Raw genomic sequence first — 17,096 nt, forward strand, 5'->3', positions numbered from 1 at the left:
GCAAAAACATCAGAAATGCACTACGAAAAGTCTCAAATGAAAAACACAGACAACCACACAACACAGATCTGCGACTCAGGTACTGTGACATGGTAAAACTTTACAAACACATGCTGAAAAAGAAAAGAAACACATACATAGACAAACAACTTGCAGAAATTGAGGAGTCACTAAATCAGAACTGTTTCTGGGAGAAGTGGAACAACTTAAACAAATCAAAACCAGAAGAATTGGCCATCCAAAATGGAACAATCTGGCAAACATACTTTGAAAATCTGTATGAAAAGCTCCCAAATACAAATCAATCAGACCAAAACACCATTTATGAAAAACTCAAAATTTTGGAATTGGCTATCAAAGACAACCAAAACCCCTTAGACTCCCCAATCACTGAGCAGGAGCTACTGGACAAACTCCAGGCCCTCAGACCACGCAAAGCCTGTGGCCATGATGGTGTCATAAATGAGATGCTGAGACACAGCAGCCCAAAGTTGCAACAAGCCCTGCTCAAACTCCTCAATCTCATCATGACAGCTGGATGTTTCCCCGAGGCCTGGAACCAAGGACTGATCACGCCCATCTATAAGAGTGGAGATAAACTCGATCCCAGCAACTACCGGGGCATCTGTGTGAACAGTAACCTGGGGAAGGTATTCTGCAGTATCCTGAATACACGAATACTGGCCTTCCTTACCGAACACAATGTCCTGAGTAAAAGTCAGATTGGCTTCTTGCCAGATCACCGCACATCTGATCACATTTACACCCTGCACACACTGATAGACAAACACGTCCACCAAAAACACAAAGGAAAAATTTTTGCCTGCTTTGTCGATTTCAAAAAAGCATGACTCGATTTGGCATGAGAGATTGTTTTATAAACTACTCCAAAGCGGCATAGGGGGCAAAGTGTACGACATAATTAAATCAATGTATTCAGAGAGCAAATGTGCAGTGAAAATTGGAAACAAAAGGACTAAATTCTTCACCCAAGGCCGCGGGGTGAGACAGGGCTGCAGCCTGAGCCCAACACTGTTCAATATCTATATCAACGAATTAGCAGGAATGTTGGAGCAGTCTGCAGCTCCTGGTCTCACACTACACGACACAGAAATCAAGTTCCTGCTCTACGCAGATGACCTGGTCCTGCTGTCGCCCACAGAACAGGGGCTGCAGCAGAACCTGGCACTGCTGGAGCAGTACTGTCAGACCTGGGCACTGACAGTCAATCTGGACAAGACCAGAGTTATGGTTTTCCAGAAGAAAGCCAGACCTCAGGGAAACAGGTACAAATTCACACTGAACAACAACACATTGGAGCACACATCCAGCTACACATATCTCGGTCTCACCATTAGCTCTTCCGGGAGTTTTGACCTGGCAGTGAAGGCACTGAGGGAGAAGGCACTCAGGGCTTTCTACGCAATAAGAAAGAGGCTCTTCAACATCAACCCACCAACAAGAATCTGGCTCCAAATACTTGAAAGTGTAATCCAACCCATTGCCCTATACGGCAGTGAAGTGTGGGGTCCCCTCACAGACCAGGATTACACCCAATGGGACAAACACCCCACAGAAACTCTGCACATGGAGATCTGTAGAAACATCCTCCGTGTGCAGAGAAGAACTCCTAACAACGGGTGCAGGGCCGAATTAGGCCAGTACCCACTATTGATAAACATACAGAAAAGAATATTCAAGTATTGGCTACACCTAAAAAACAGTGACCAAAATTCCTACCACCACAAAGCCCTGCTGAGCCAAGAGCTGAGCCCAAAACAGAGCCCCCTGAGCCAGCTGGTCCTGAGGCTCACCGACCTGAGCCACACCGACACTAACCAGCCTCAGGACAGCACTGCTAGAGCACCACAACCCAGACTCAACCACATCACAGCACAGATCAAACAGCAATATCTCACACACTGGGACACACACACACAGACACAACATAAACTGGAATGTTACAGAACCTTAAACAGACAATACACACTAGCTGAATATTTGACCAAAATAAAAAATAACAAACAGAAACAGACCCTGACGAAGTACAGGCTCAGTGACCACAACCTGGCCATAGAAACTGGGCGACACAGGCAGACCTGGCTGTCCAGAGAGGACAGGCTGTGCTCCCACTGCCAGCGGGGAGAAATAGAGACAGAGGTGCACTTCCTACTGCACTGTGACAGATACTCTGGGATTAGAGAAACATTCTTCCCTAAATTCAGAAATCTAATCCCAGAGTTCCCACACCTGCCAGAATCACAACGGGTCCCAATCCTACTGGGAGAGGGAGGAGGGAACTCAGTTGAACTGGCAGCCCAGTATGTGATCTCCTGTCACAGCCTGAGGAACAGTGAGTCTGTCTCCCAATAATGCTCCAGCCGCCTACAGAATATGTCAATATTGTATAATATGTCTTTGTTGTAAATGTCTGTAATATGTCTGTAGATTTTATTTTACTTCTATTTTTGTTTTGTTTCATGTAAATATCATTACTTTCATTTGCTTTGGCAACACTGATTGTACCCATCGGTCATGCTAATAAAGCACCTTGAATTGAATTGAATTGAATTGTATTTAGCAAAGGAACAAATGGCCACTCTGTCTGTCCCCTGCTCCCCCCTCCCGCCCCTCCTCTCTCCCAGCTTTTGTTCTCCTTTCTCTATTGGGATGTCTTGACCTTACTCAGTTTGTTTGTACCCCTACACATAACAAAGGACAAACCTTAGATGTAATTATTGCAAATGACTCCTTTGTCTCCCACTGCTCTCCCCTTGATCTAGGCCTCTCTGACCACTTAGCCATTCTCTTCAATCTGGAATTACCTGTTTCTAACACCTCCTTCCCATGCTCTGTAAACTTCCGCAACTGGCGATCAATTGATCACCCAAGGTTTGCAAATTCTGTTCTGTCCTCCTTATCCTGTTTCTCTTCCTCTGACCCTCTAGAGGACAAAATACAGTTACTTGACAGTGCTCTTTTATCTACGCTTGACACCTTTGCTCCTTTAAAAACTCGAACCATCTCCTTCTCTCGCCCTGCTCCCTGGTCATTCTGGCCTAAATGTACATTATCAGGCTTGGAGAGATTACTTATATGAATATAAGGTTACTATAGAATCTGCTAGATCCACCTACTTCTCTCACATCATTGAAAATCACCAAAACAACCCCAGACATCTTTTCTCCACCATCAACAGACTGCTCCAGCCAAACTACCCCACCACATTACCTGCCTCATCGCAACTTTGCAACACATTCTTAGATTTCTTTAGTTCTAAGATCGACAACATCCGGCATTACATTCTCTCCACTACGCATATCATTTGCATACCTCCTCCCTCCTCATCCAACTTTTCTGGTTCCCTTCTGTCCAGCTTCTCTCTTCTTGACTCAGCATCCCTCAATAAACTAGTTACACATATGAAACCCACCACATCTATTTGAGATCCCATTCCCACCACTTTATTCCAGTCCTGTTTCTCTTCTCTCTGTCCCATTGTCCTCAATATTATACACGGATCCATGAGCACTGGCATTGTACCAACGGTCCTCAAAACCGCTGCCATTACCCCCATGTCAAAAAAGCCTAACAACCTTAACAATTTTTGCCCCATCTCCAACTTAACCTTTCTTGCAAAAATTCTAGAACGTGCTGTCACATTTCAGTTACAGTACATAACCACCTCACGACAAACAACCTTTTTGAACCCCTCCCATCTGGCTTCCGTCAACTTCACAGCACAGAAACTGCCCTGGTCAAAGTCACCAACGATCTTCTAATAGCTTCTGATTCTGGTTCTCTTTCTATACTCATCCTTCTTGATCTCAGTCCTGCTTTTGACACTGTTGACCATAATATCTTACTTTCTCATCTTGAGACTGTGTTTGGAGTTTCTGACACTGCTCTCAAATGGTTCAAATCTTACCTCACTGATCGCTGTCACTTTGTCTCTCTTAATGGGTACAGGTCTGAAATTGGATTTGTTAAGTCTGGTGTTCCTCAGGGCTCAATACTGGGCCCCTTGCTCTTCAGCATTTACATGTTCCCACTTGGTCAGCTTTTAAGATCACATGGCCTCAGCTATCATTTCTACGCTGACGATACTCAAATATACATCCATACCAAACCTGACACTGATGTGGCTGTCTCTATTCTGTCTAATTGCATCTCTGACAAAAAAAAATTGGATGACTTAAAATTTCCTTCATCTTAACTGCAACAAGACTGAAGTCATGCTTATTGGCACCCCCCATCAACTTTGAAAAGCCAATTCTGTAACCCTATCTGTAGATGGTTCTGTTCTTGAGCTTCAATCTAAATTGAAAAACCTTGGGGTTATATTCGATTCTGGCTTAACATTCGACCCACATGTGCAGCATATTGTCAAAACATCTTTTTTTCACCTCAGAAATATCGCTAGACTACACCCTATGCTATCACTAACTGTGGCTGAAAAGCTGATCAACACATTTGTGTTCTCTCGAATTGACTACTGTAATGCTCTACTCGCTGGGGTATCTAAATCTACTTTGAACAAACTCCAGTATGTCCAAAATTCAGCAGCCAGACTCCTGACCAGGTCTAGTGCAAGTGATCACATTACTCCTATCCTGGAGTCCTTGCACTGGCTTCCTGTCAAATTCCGTGTGGACTTTAAAATCCTCATGCTCACCTACAAGGCTCTGCATGGCTTGGCACCTCAGTACCTGTCTGAACTATTATCGCCCTGCTCCCCACCTCGCAATCTTCGCTCTTCTAATTCTGGTCTCCTTACTGTCCCCCAAGCCCGTCTACATTGTATGGGTGACAGGGCCTTCTCCTGTTATGCCAACAAGCTCTGGAACTCTCTCCCCAAGGATATCAGAGAGTCACCTGCTCTAAACTCCTTCAAATCCAGACTCAGAACCCTCTTCTTTAGAAGAGCCTTTACTGAACTGGTTCCATTCTTCACCCCTCTGCTTTTCCTAGTACTGCCATCCACGGTCTCCTCTGTGTATTGTAATTGTGTTTTATCTTGTGTATTCTTCTTATTTTTTGTTGTTTCATTCTGTAAAGCGCTTTGAGAAGCCACCTTTAAAGGCGTTATATAAAATAAAGTTGATCTATTATAATTATTATTATTGTTCTCCTGCTACATTATCTTTGCTGACTGTCCTGTCTTTCTCACACCTGAAGAAGGCTCTGTAGCGGAGCTAGTGCGGTGATGTCATCACCCTCACTGCGCGTAGCAGGGTCCTCAGCTGCCTGGGCTGACGGAGGTCTCCTTGAGCTCACGTGGTTGGTGCCCTGTTGCGTTACGCCGGAGACCCGGGTTCACGCCCCAGGTGTGGGGGACGGAACGGGTGGCGGGAGGCACGACCCCGCGCGGAACCGCGACTATCACAGCTCCACTGCCAAAATTATGTGTTTTCTTTCTTCTCTTTTCAGCATGGAATAAACCTATTACTTGTTCCTTTGCAGCCTACGCATGCTGACGCAGCTCCCCACCTGAACTGTATTTAGCAAATATTTATCAAGCTCCCGGGCACATTTGAGGTTTCTGTGAAATGGCTACCCATACTTAACAATTTGCATGAAACTCTGGATTTTCCACTTCCACTCTGGATTGTATTAACACTTGCTCTCTCTATTCTTTGTGATCACATACCGTTCCACTGAACTGATATAATTTTTCCTGTTATCAAGCTGCAGAGTCCTACAGTATGTTTTAAGCTGTTTGTAATAAATTATCTCAGGTTTTCTGCTGCAAAACAATGGGACACACAGGGCCAAGTCACCCAGGTGAGAGCAGGTATCTTGTCCGGCAAAACGTGGATTAAGCTGTATAGAAGTCTTTATCTACACAGCACGATGTTATCTAGTCATTGGAAAATGTAACAAAGAAAGCTTGAAGTCTGCACTTGCTTCACTTAAATCAGAGCTGTTACCCTTGTACTCTTTGTAAGCATAGTCACCACCCCAGCAATTACTGCAGAATTAATGTGTCATGACATTGAATGTCAGAGATGTTGCCAGATATCACAAGGTAAAACATACAAATTGTTGGTTTACTGTAAAAAAAGTTTAACTGCGTAAGCACAAGGCAAGAGAGCATTATGGTGAATGTTTTCCATGCATTTCCTGCTCTTGGACAACTTGAATAAATAATAAGTGTTGTTACTGGAAATTAATTCGGAGTAATAGCTTCCTTTTGTGTCATGTCCTGCACTCGCCCTCGCAAACACCATTACATTCCCAAACCCACTGTTTCACAATCCCATTCCCGACTGAGCCCAGCACACTCCACAGACTCTCACTCCTGAACAGTTATCCAACCACAGCCCTCTCCCTTCACTGTGTGAAGTTCCCTCCCGCACCAAACCCTGCTCACTATTGAAAAGGGTTATTTTCTTGTACGATTTCCCGGTTTTTGGACTTTTGGTCCTTTCGATCTCGTCTCAGATTTCGCCTTTCGGATTGTCTTCGCGGTTTGTCTCGGCTCTTTCTGGTTAACTGATCTCCGGCTTCTCCTATCCACCTGCATCCCGCAGAATTCACGGCTACGCACAGGATCCTCGAAGAACTACCTGCCGGATCTCTGGCACTTTGGATACTTTTTTACTTTATCCCTATACAGTTGTATAGCCCTCTACAACTTCTTGCATTAGGAATTCATCTTTTCGCAGACCCCAGCTTGCTCTCCATGAGACACACAGACAGGGAGAGAAGCTGGGGGTCAGAGCGCAGGGTCAGTCATTTATACAGCACACCTGGAGCAGTTGGGGTTAAGGGCCTCGCTCAGGGGCCCAACGGAGTAGGATTCTTCTGCTGGCCCCGGGATACAAACTGGCAACCTTCCAGCCGCAGGCGCAGGCGCAGATCCTGAGTCACCCCACTTCCCCAAACCCAGCAGCATGTGTTGCTCCTGGCAGGCAGGATTTGAACTGGCAACCTTCCAGCTATAGGGGCAGATCCTTAGCAACCAAGCCACCGCTCTGCCCTAAGGATGCACCAGTTTACTCCCTAACAATTAAACTTCTTACAGAAAGTCACATGCTTGTTGCAGGACATGGAAAATGCAGTACTACTGGTGAGCTGGTATTTGAATACTTCATTGGGTTTACTTCTGTTGACACTTGCAATACTGACACTTAATACATTACAGGAGAAGGAATTTCATTTTTACCTTTGGATGTTTATATTGGCACTTATTCTCTTTCTTTGCTGGCATACCCTTTCTAACTAGTCTACCTAGTTCCCAGGATCTTCTGCAGCTTTTTCACTGTCTTTCAATGTCATTTCACAGCAAAAAAGCACAGAAGAAAATAGAAAAAGACACATATAGTACAAAGCCCAGAAGAGGAGATTTCTAAATCTCTAATTTCTAGACGGGAGGAGAGACAAGAGAGGATGTTGAGGGGTTTTGCTTTGTACAGAAATGTTTAGAGCAATAAATAAAGGGGCATCTGTACAAATCATGCTGAAATGGTCTGTTTGATATTACCCGTAATATCAAACTGCGAACGAGGCAGTAGATCTGAAACTTTTATATTTCACTTTAGTGTTATTTTGCCTTTCATCTTGTGGCATTTATCAATTGGGTGCTTCCGTTACATTGTTAAGTGTAGCTTTAAGTTCCTTAAAAAAAATGTAAATAATTTTACTAACTTATGGGTCTGAGTAAGCCAGGGTATCAGAATAGTCACGGGAAACTTTCGTGTTAAGATGACCTGGTCGGTGCTGAGGAAGTAGGGTATGTGGCCTTATAACTGCTCTTGAAAAAACAGACATTCATAATTTGCATACAGTACACTGAAGTAGAGATTTTAAAAAAAGGCAATGACGACATTCCAGTTGTGCTTATCCGTAGAAATGTAAAAAAGAACACAAACATTCTAAGTTCTACAATATTCTGAGGAATATCCTGGATAAACAGACACATTTGAAAACCACAGCCTGCACGTCGGCGTCAATTGAAGTGCAAGTCAACGCTTTTGAACACTGACGAGACGGCAGCAGGAGTGAGCTGTAGTTCTGTGTGTAGCCACCAGAGGGAGTCGAAACCCCGTCTAAAACTGAACAGCGATTTCCACGTCTGGAGCTGCGAAAAGCAGACAACTAGCATGGGAATCACGCTTAAACACCGGCGCTCTGGATCTAACAGAACGGCATAAAAGTGAAGCTCTTGAAGAGGAGAAATGCGCACATATAGAGGCTCCGCGGTGAAGGGCGTCTGGTAATTCTTATCTTTTTAGAAGCTGTAGTTGAAGAGAGGACCGGGAACAAGAATCATTCTGTGTATACAGATTTGTGTGTGTACACGGATACTACAGATACCACACGGATGAGACATCTGATGTGGTTCCAGGACAGCCTGAGCTCTTTTCTTGAGACGGCTCCAATTTAGAAGTCACCCTCGTGAGACGTTTGGGTTATATAGAAAGTTTAGAGGAGTGGATAACACACAGCCTGTTCTTCCCAGAGCACAAACTTGTCAGTGTTAGACGTTATACATTATCAGTGGTTAAGTCACTAGTCACTAACACCAACACATGTCTGTGGCAGAGGAACCACAAGCCTCTTAAGATATTTACTTGATCTGTTTTAGTCACAGAACTGGCAGAAAATACAGGCATAACTAAGAGAATAAGAATCCATTAAAAATGAGGAGCAATAAGGAGATAACCTTGTTTATTTGTTCTGAAACAGGACTGTCAATACTGGGATCATCTCATAGTAACGTGACTCCTGGTTACAACTCTATAAAGAACATTACCTACCATGAGAATATAAAACAGGTGTTAGGTGTGGCGGGTATATTCAAATAACAGATGTTAGATTGAACAGGTGTGATAAAAACATAGGTGTTAGCCTGGTCTGTGAGCTGTAAAAATTCAGCTCATTCAAAATGTACATATAGAGAATTATTAATAGGACAAGCTACTGTCTTTGAACAGTTAGGGGAGCAGTTAAGGCTCGGGTTAGGGAGCGGTTTTTACTGTTAGGCAAATCAGAATATACAAGCACAGGGAAAAGAGAGAAATTCCATTCAGACAGAACCCCAGGTCTGGAATTGAACCCAGCACCCTACCCCTACAAGGCACCAATGCCTAACCATCATGCTGCCCTGTATGTGAAATCTTCTGACAGAAACATTATTTGTTATTATAATTATGCCACAAAAGGGGTGTAACTAGAAAAACTGCAGAAAGCACCAAGTCAAATAATGGGTCTACTTAACATCTCCAATGGTTTGTCACTGCTAAGGCCAAATCGCTAGCAAGTTCTTAGAGTTACATGTGGAGATAAGCTGGGGACAAGACTGAAAGAAAGCGAACAATGTATAGAATTGCCACAGCAACTAGCAGAGACCTACCTAGACCTGTCAGTTAGCCAGTTGCCATGACTACGCGCTCAGGCAGGAGGTCTGTCCCATCCATGTGCAACTACCCACCACACCTGTCTCATGGGAAAAGGTCATTTAAGTTCAGGCTTGGCACGATGCCAGTGCTCAGTCTTAGAGTTTTGATCCCTAGGCCTCAGCAGTCCCTGCATTGCTACTACTTAGATTTTGACTCGCTTTGCTTTTCAGCTGGCAGCTCGCTTGTACTTTGAGCTTTGCTCAAAGCTCTACGGTTATGAGCTTTGCTTTGTTTTTGACAACACTTTAGATTGTTTACTGCTTGCTAGTTGCCATGACAGCCTGTCTGCCTGTTTGCCCACATACTTGCCTGATCATCTGCCTGGACTTGGGTTCCTTTCTTGTCCCTGAATGCTGCTTATTCAGGTACTGTTACCGTTCCACTACCTCGCCACCAGAGGGCACCCCAACCTCTAGTGCCTAACTGCGGAGCAGAGGTGCAGACCAAGCAGACGTCATTAACCAATCCATGCTCACCTAGTGTCCCAAGCTCACCATGCCTCCCCTCCTCCAGCCTACTTAAACCCTGCTCATTGTTCGAGCAGTGCTCAGTATTGTTGCCATTCCTCTGCGCTCTAGATCTAGCCTTTGGTACATTCTTCCCTGGTTCCTGCATTTGTTTCCTGCTCCTGTTTACTTCTCTGCTCATCGTTTGCCTCATCTTCGTTCCTGCGTTTTGTCTGCTTGTTGCTTCCTGGTTTGTTTTTTCCAGTTTGATGGTCTGAGCCCCTGGCCTTTTGTTTTCTTCCGGGACTCCTAAACCGTTTTGGGGATTTTTGGCCTGTTTCTCGACTTGGACTTTTGGATCGTGTTCCTGGACCTTGATTCTAGACTTCTCCTTCTGGCTTTGGACCCTGGCCTTGGGTTTCCCTCATTCCCTGTCTTGGGTCTTTGTGACCACATAGGGTCCCTTCCCTGATTACTGAACTGTGGACCAGCCTTACAGGTACTGTACAAGCTGTGTCCCGACACTCAGAACCAGAGAGTGGACACAAATAAACCACAGTTGTGAGAAAACATTAATCAACCCTTAGGAATTATATGGATTTCTGCATGAATGGCTCCATAAATGTGATCTGATCTTCATCTAAGTCACAATAATAAATAAAGACAGTCATCTAACAAACAACCCACACTACATTTTACCATATTTTTATTGAACAAATGGTTAAAACAATCAAGGTCATTGATGGAAAAAGTATGTGAGCCCTTATATTTAATAACTAGTGGAACCTCCTTTCTTGGCAATAACCTCAACCAAAAGCCTTCTGTAGCTGCTGATCAGACCTGTGCAGCGGTTAGGAGGTATTTTGGCCCATTCCTCTATACAACACTGTTTCAGTTCATTATACTGTATATTTCAGTTCAGTTCATGATATATTTCAGTATATTTTTGGCATGTCTTGCTTGAATGGCCTGCTTCAGATCACGTCACAGCATTTCAATGGGATTGAGGTCAGGACTGACTTGGCCATTCTAAAATACGGCATTTCTTCTGTTTGAGCCACACTACTCTACTCCTGTGTTTTGGATCATTGTCATGTTGCATGACCCAACGGCTTTTGAATCTTAGATCACAGACAGATGCCCTGACATTCTGCTGTAGAGGTTCCTGATACAACATGGAATTCATTCGTCTCTCAATGATTGCAAGCTGTCCAGGCCCTGAGGCAGCAAAGCAGCCCCACACCATTATACACCCTCCACCATGCTTCACAGTTAGGATGAGGGTTTGGTGTTGGTATGTGGTGTTTTGTTTTCTCCAAACATAACGCTGTGTACATTTACCAAAAAGTTCAACTTTTGTCTCATCTGTCCACAGAACATTGTTCCAGTGGTACTGTCGAACATCAAGGTGGTCTTCAGTAAACTTGACACGGGCAGCAATGTTCTTTTTGGAGAGCAGTGGTTTCCTCCGTGGTAACCTCTCATGAACGCCGCTCTTGTTGAACACAGACGTTATCAAGTGCAAGAGATGCCTGCAGACCCTTAGCCGTCACCCTAGGGCTCTTTGTCACCTGTTTGAGGACTGCACGGCGCGTCCTTGCGCTGATCTTTGTAGACGCCCACTCCTAGGGATAGGAGCAACGGTGCTGAATTTCTTCCACTCGTAAACTCTCTGCCTGCCTGTGGACTGGTGGAGGCCAAAGTCTTTAGAAATCCTTTTGTAACCCTTTCCAGTTTCATGAGCTTCAATAACTCTTCTTCTCAGGCCATATTGCACTTCAACAGAATTCTGTTATGAAGAGCAGGTAACCAAAATTGGGTGATTGTTTTATACGGCAGGGCAGGTTGAACCCACACCTGAATTGATTAGGACACCTGACTCATTGATTGGAATACCTGACTGCAATCACCCTCTTTTCAAGATGTCATTATCCTAGAGGTTCACATACTTTTTCCATCAATGACCTTGATTGTTTAAACCATTTGTTCAATAAAGAGATGACAATGTAAAATGTTGTGTGGGTTGTTTGTTAAATAAGACCGTCCTTATTTATTATTATGACTCAGATGAAGATCAGATCACATTTTTGGAGCCATTCGTGCAGAAATCCAGATAATTCCAAAGGGTTCACAAACTTGTTCTCACAACTGTTTGTTTTGCTTGAGGCAGTGTTTTACAGTCCTGGACAGAAAGAGCTGGACATGTTCACAGAACATGTCAATCTTGGTGATACTTTTTCTGAGGAAACCACATACCAACCCCTCTACCTACACTGCTGATGTTTTTAGAAGTGAGACAAATGGATATGCAATTAGCAGAAGAGGAGGTAACCAAAAAAACTCAGTGATGGCCCATTCCAAACCAAAAAGTCAGTAAATCAGAGTTGGGCTTCACAAGACTTTTCGTTCTCTTTTTCTTGATCTTCCATGGAAAGATTACACATACGCTGGATACAAAGAAAACACGTTGCAAGATCCCCAAATACTGACAATAACATCAATTTTATTTAGATGGAAACCAAACACTAAAACGCTCACTGAACACAATCCCCATCTAGCACGTCACGTTGGGCGTCTGCTAACAAAAATAACCCTCCACATGTAAAGTACACCACAAGTCCACACTGTGAAATGAGACCACCAGATTACAGTAGATCCAGTGCATGTGATGAATAACACCTTTGTCCACCAGTGTAAGTGTATTCCAGTTCTGGTGTACTTTCCAAATGTGTGTATGATATTCTGTAGGTAATTTGGCAGCTAATTTGTAATAGAGGTCATATCCCAGAGAAGGGAAATTTGGATTATTTTCTAGCTCTTGTCTCGTTTGGCTTCTGTTTCATGTGGACAACCTGGTGCCTTTTGAGACTATCCAATTGACCGAAACCCTTCCTGCACGTCCCACACACATACGGTCTCTCCCCTGTGTGGGTTCGATGATGCTTTATCAGGGCACTTTTGTGCCGGAACCTCTTCCCACATTCTGTGCACCTAAATGGTTTCTCGCCCGTGTGAATTTTCTGGTGCTCTTTCAGGCTCCAAATCTGGCTGAAGCACTTCTTGCAGTCCTCGCACTGCCACAGCTTGGCTCCGGTGTGAATGTGCTGGTGCCTTTTCAGGGTGTCCAGCTCTCTGAAACTTTTCCCACAGTCCCCGCAGCGGTAGGGCTTTTCCCCACTGTGGATCCGCAGGTGTCTCTTGAGGTGGTGGGGCTTACTGAATTTGCTGCTACACTTGGGGCACACGTAGGGCTTCTTCCCGCTGTGAGACTTCTGGTGGTGCAGAAGGTCCGGCTGGGTCACGAACTTCCGCCTGCAGTAGGAGCACTGATGCAGCTTGTCGGCCGCGGGAATCTTCTCGTGCCGGGTGCGGAATTTTCTCCCGCTTCTCCCACTGTGCTCAGTCCCTTTCCTTTTGGGATCGGGGCTGCTGGGACCATCCAAACTAGGGCCTGCTTCTGTCTCAGAGGTACAGGCAGGAGGTAAAGAGTGCGGAGATGGGTCTGGCGAACAGGTCGTTCCCTCATCAGCCAAGACCTGTTCCTCCTGATCCTGAGGGTGTGACGACTGCTCCTCTGGCTCTTCAACGCTAATGGGTAGGTCTTCATCAGCCTTCTCATTAGGTGCAGTGTTCTCACGTACCCTCAAAATAGGGCTTATTTCTGCAGTCCGCCCTTCAGGTGGCCCAGCATGGTCAGGATGGGGATAGTCTCCATTTTCTCTGCTGTCGACTGACGACTGTAACTCTGGTGGCTTCTGTCTGTTGTGGACATGCTCTAGTTGAATTGCTTCTTGGCTGCTGTGGACAGTTTGCGATCTGGGTGGCTCACGTTTAACAAAAAGACAAACCTGTTCACCAGGTTGACAATGGATTTTCGAGAACCTGCGGTGACAGCCGGCAGAATGTTGAGCACGCACCGGTTGTGTGCTGTTAACAGAACTGACCACGGGCAGCTCCACTTCAAAGGAAGCAGATGGTAACTCAAAGACCTCCAGTTTAATGTTTTCACAATCCAGAGAAACATCTTCACGCTTGACGGGGAAGGACTTGGTCTTGGAGTCTTGACTTCCATTATGGTCAGAACCTCTGTGAAGGTGTACTTTCCTAAAACAGACAAGCAATACCCATCTTCTGTCTGAATCCAGCTTTAAGACGCAACATTTTAAGTTTGTACTTTGAAACAGTGCCTGGATTTACTGTATAAAGACCTGGGTAAAATGTATTAAGCGTTTGCCCAGAACTTTTAAGAAATAAATTGAATAGATCATTTTTCTCAGCTTCTTTTTTCACAAATGGCCTTGACATAAAACACTTTAAGTTCTTTTTAAGTGTTAACCATCACTCATAGGTCTGCTGAATGGAAATCTACATGAGACATGATAAAATATGAATACTAACCACTGCACGATACTAGGAAAGAAGTGCTTAGATTCTGCTTTTCCTTTTGAACATTTCCCTCTCCACATTTCTCATTTAAAATGTGTTATGTTGACAGGTATCACAAACCTATTAAAATCTAGCAAGTACAAAATGAGATTGGCTTCTGCTTCAGTTTATTGTGTGCTATTTGTAGTTCTATTGCTTTGTGTTAAATCCGCTGAATTCATCACTGCTTTTCCTTATTGCTCATTGCGAGCTTGCCTGTACTGAACCATGTCTTTTTCCTGAGGGATGCTACTCTGAGGACACTGCCATGAGATTATAACCCTCCCCTGGTCGCTATACTGTACAAGTCCGGACTGATAAACAGAAATCCTGTTTATGCCACCAGCTAATCAAGCAAGAGTAGCCACATGGCCCACTTTATCTGTAGGGTACTCATTCTGACAATATGAATTAGTGTGTATTTAGGTCAGTTTGACACTACGCACTCTAGCTGATACATACTGTGGAGGAGAGGGGTGCTCCTGGGTTAGGAAATGTGAACTCCTGTCCTGTGTTGCTTCTCCTGGGGTTTGCTGGGAACTGGAGGGCTCAGCAGCTGCTGGGCCTGGACCTGAGCTGCTGGTTTGGCTTGTGAGGGGGTCCGGTCCTTTCCGCCCGGCAGCGCGTCCGGGGACAGTGAGGTGGTCTTCGGCAAGCTGGATCGCCCAGTCGAGGTCCGTAGGACAGTGTCTCCGGACCCAGGCGGCGGTGTCGTCAGGGAGGACGGACACAAACTGCTCGATAACGATCCGGTGGAGCACCTGCGTGCTGGACCTCTTCTCGGGCTTTAGCCAGCGCTCCGCGGTCTCGTACAGCTGCTTGGCCATGGCCCGGAGACTCCCGCCAGGGGGACAGCGGAGCGAGCGGAACTGGAGGCGATGGCTGTCTTCCTTGGCCGCGGCCAGGTTCAAGAGCCTGGCCTTCAGCGCCTCGTAGTCCGCCGGCTCTTCCTGGGAGCTGAGGGCGGGGCAGGCCGCCCGAGCCTCTTCGCTCAACAGGCCCCTGAGCTGCCCAGCCCACTGCTCCTTGGGCAGCCGGCTGCTGGCGGCAGCGTGCTCGAAGACCGTGACGTAGGACTCCGGGTCGTCGCCTGGAGCCATCTGCGGCATTCGCAGCTCTCCCCAGGTCTGGGAGGAGCTGGCTTTCCTGTAGTTCAGCAGCTTCGCCAGCACTGCTGCCTGGATGTCTCCCTGCCTGGTTAGGGCTCGAAGCTGCTGCCTGTGCAGATCTAACAGCGAGGCAAAAAACTCAACGAGATCCGTCCCAACATCAGGCCCCATCTCGTTACTACGTCTTTATCCCGTCTTTTTCAGCCAGAAGGACAGCTTATTTTTGAGACAACAAATGCTCCCAGAATGAAGTCAGCAGCTGTCCAGGGGTTAGCAGCAGTATGACTGGATCTCGGCCTTCCTGGTCATCTTGTTCCTGAAACCGTTTCGCTTTCCGTTCTTTCCGTGCCCCTCGTCTGTCTAGGGATTCTGAAAAGACAGACACCAAGGCAGGCTCAGCCCTTTCCCAACAACAGAACACGACTGCAGGCTTCTTCACCTGCCTCTTCCCCGAGCTCGGGAGGAAGCGCTGCGGGATGGTCTGTCACTGTAGCTCACTGGTCAGTTCTCTTACTTGACATCATGCAAATCAACTCGTAACAGGCAAATGTTTTGTATGTTGTGTTCCCTCATGAATTTGTATTGACATCCAAATGATCTTTCTTCAGTGGGTTCTGACCTTATTGCAAAGAGACAGTTATTGCTGTAACCACTGATATAATTCCGTCTTTCTCTAATTACATTAGGAGCTGTGGACATTCCACAGAATTTTAAAAATCATCACAGTGTATATTGCAGTGCCAGTTAAATACTGATGTTCTTAAACTTGCTAAACGTGTTAATAAGAAAACAGATTGATCTGATGAACATAATGTACACCTTTGAAGCAAATGAAATTTAGGGAGCGGCTTCCATGAAAAGCACATGAAAGGATTTCTGGATTTCTTCTCCTACTCCTGCTGCCTCCTCTTTGCCTGTAGTTCTGGATTTTCCTGGCAGCCAGCAAAACAAACAAATGCCCCCCCCCCGCCCTCGTACCCCATCTCTCTCCACCTCTGCCCCCCCCCGTCTCCTGCTCCTCTTCTGCCAGTGGCCCAGTTGTCCCCTCACCTGTCTGCATTGGTGCTGCTTCTTCCCCTCTCCAGCGCCCCCTTGTGATGGGGCCACACGTGCCCACCTACCAGCGACTCCCTCTGACCCACCCGTTTAGCAGTTACCTTGTGATTCATCGTTGCGATTGGCACCTTCATTACGGTTACTGTAGACTGTGCACCCTGGCCGCAGGGCCGACCCCTTTATCGTCACAGCTTCTGTGCGCTAGATTATCACGGCCTTTTCCAGTTCTTATTTCTCTACAGCATGTGCTTTGGCTCTGTTCATTTGTTTTTTAAGAGGAAAGCTTTGAGGGCAGCATGGCAGCCTGGGGACTCTGGGTTCACATCCTGGTGTGGAACCTGTGTGTGTGGAGTTTGCATGTTCCCCCGTGTCCGTGTGGGTTTCCTCCCACAGTCCAGAAGCATACTAGTAGGTTCACTGACTTCTGGGAAAAAGTGGCCCGTGTGTGTGTGTGTGTGTCTAATGATGATATCGGATCCAGCTCCCTGTTTACCCTGAACTGGACGAAGACGTTAGAAAATGGATGTCTGTAAGGCTTTGAATAAAGATTTAAAAAAATATGTTTTGTCTGTTGAGCCTCTTCAGGTAGTCAAGGAATATGAGGATAAGAAGAAAAAGACAGAGACTGTGAGGATGAGTCAAGGCAGGTGAGCAAG

At 45.7% G+C, this 17,096-nt stretch overlaps 1 protein-coding gene across 1 annotated transcript; it reads right to left on the reverse strand.

The window, feature by feature from the left end:
* Window positions 1–12,654: 12,654 nt before the first annotated feature.
* Window positions 12,655–15,555, reverse strand: LOC148838596 (uncharacterized). The gene is made up of 2 exons (XM_088911079.1): window positions 14,738–15,555; window positions 12,655–13,954 (listed from the first exon to the last, which is right to left on the reverse strand). Exons 1-2 carry the CDS (start codon window positions 15,553–15,555, stop codon window positions 12,655–12,657), a joined length of 2,118 nt encoding a protein of 705 aa, XP_088767205.1.
* Window positions 15,556–17,096: the final 1,541 nt, after the last annotated feature.

This window comes from Atractosteus spatula, chromosome 3, assembly GCF_055471065.1.
Source record: "Atractosteus spatula isolate fAtrSpa1 chromosome 3, fAtrSpa1.hap1, whole genome shotgun sequence".
Lineage (NCBI taxonomy): Eukaryota > Metazoa > Chordata > Actinopteri > Semionotiformes > Lepisosteidae > Atractosteus > Atractosteus spatula.

Excerpts from the sequence above, each read along its gene's own strand:
- LOC148838596 (XM_088911079.1), bottom strand. The coding sequence starts at position 15,555 with ATGGGGCCTGATGTTGGGACGGATCTCGTTGAGTTTTTTGCCTCGCTG. Across the intron at positions 13,955-14,737 it reads GAGCACCCCTCTCCTCCACA|GAAAGTACACCTTCACAGAG; the intron begins GTATGTATCAGC and ends TGTCTGTTTTAG.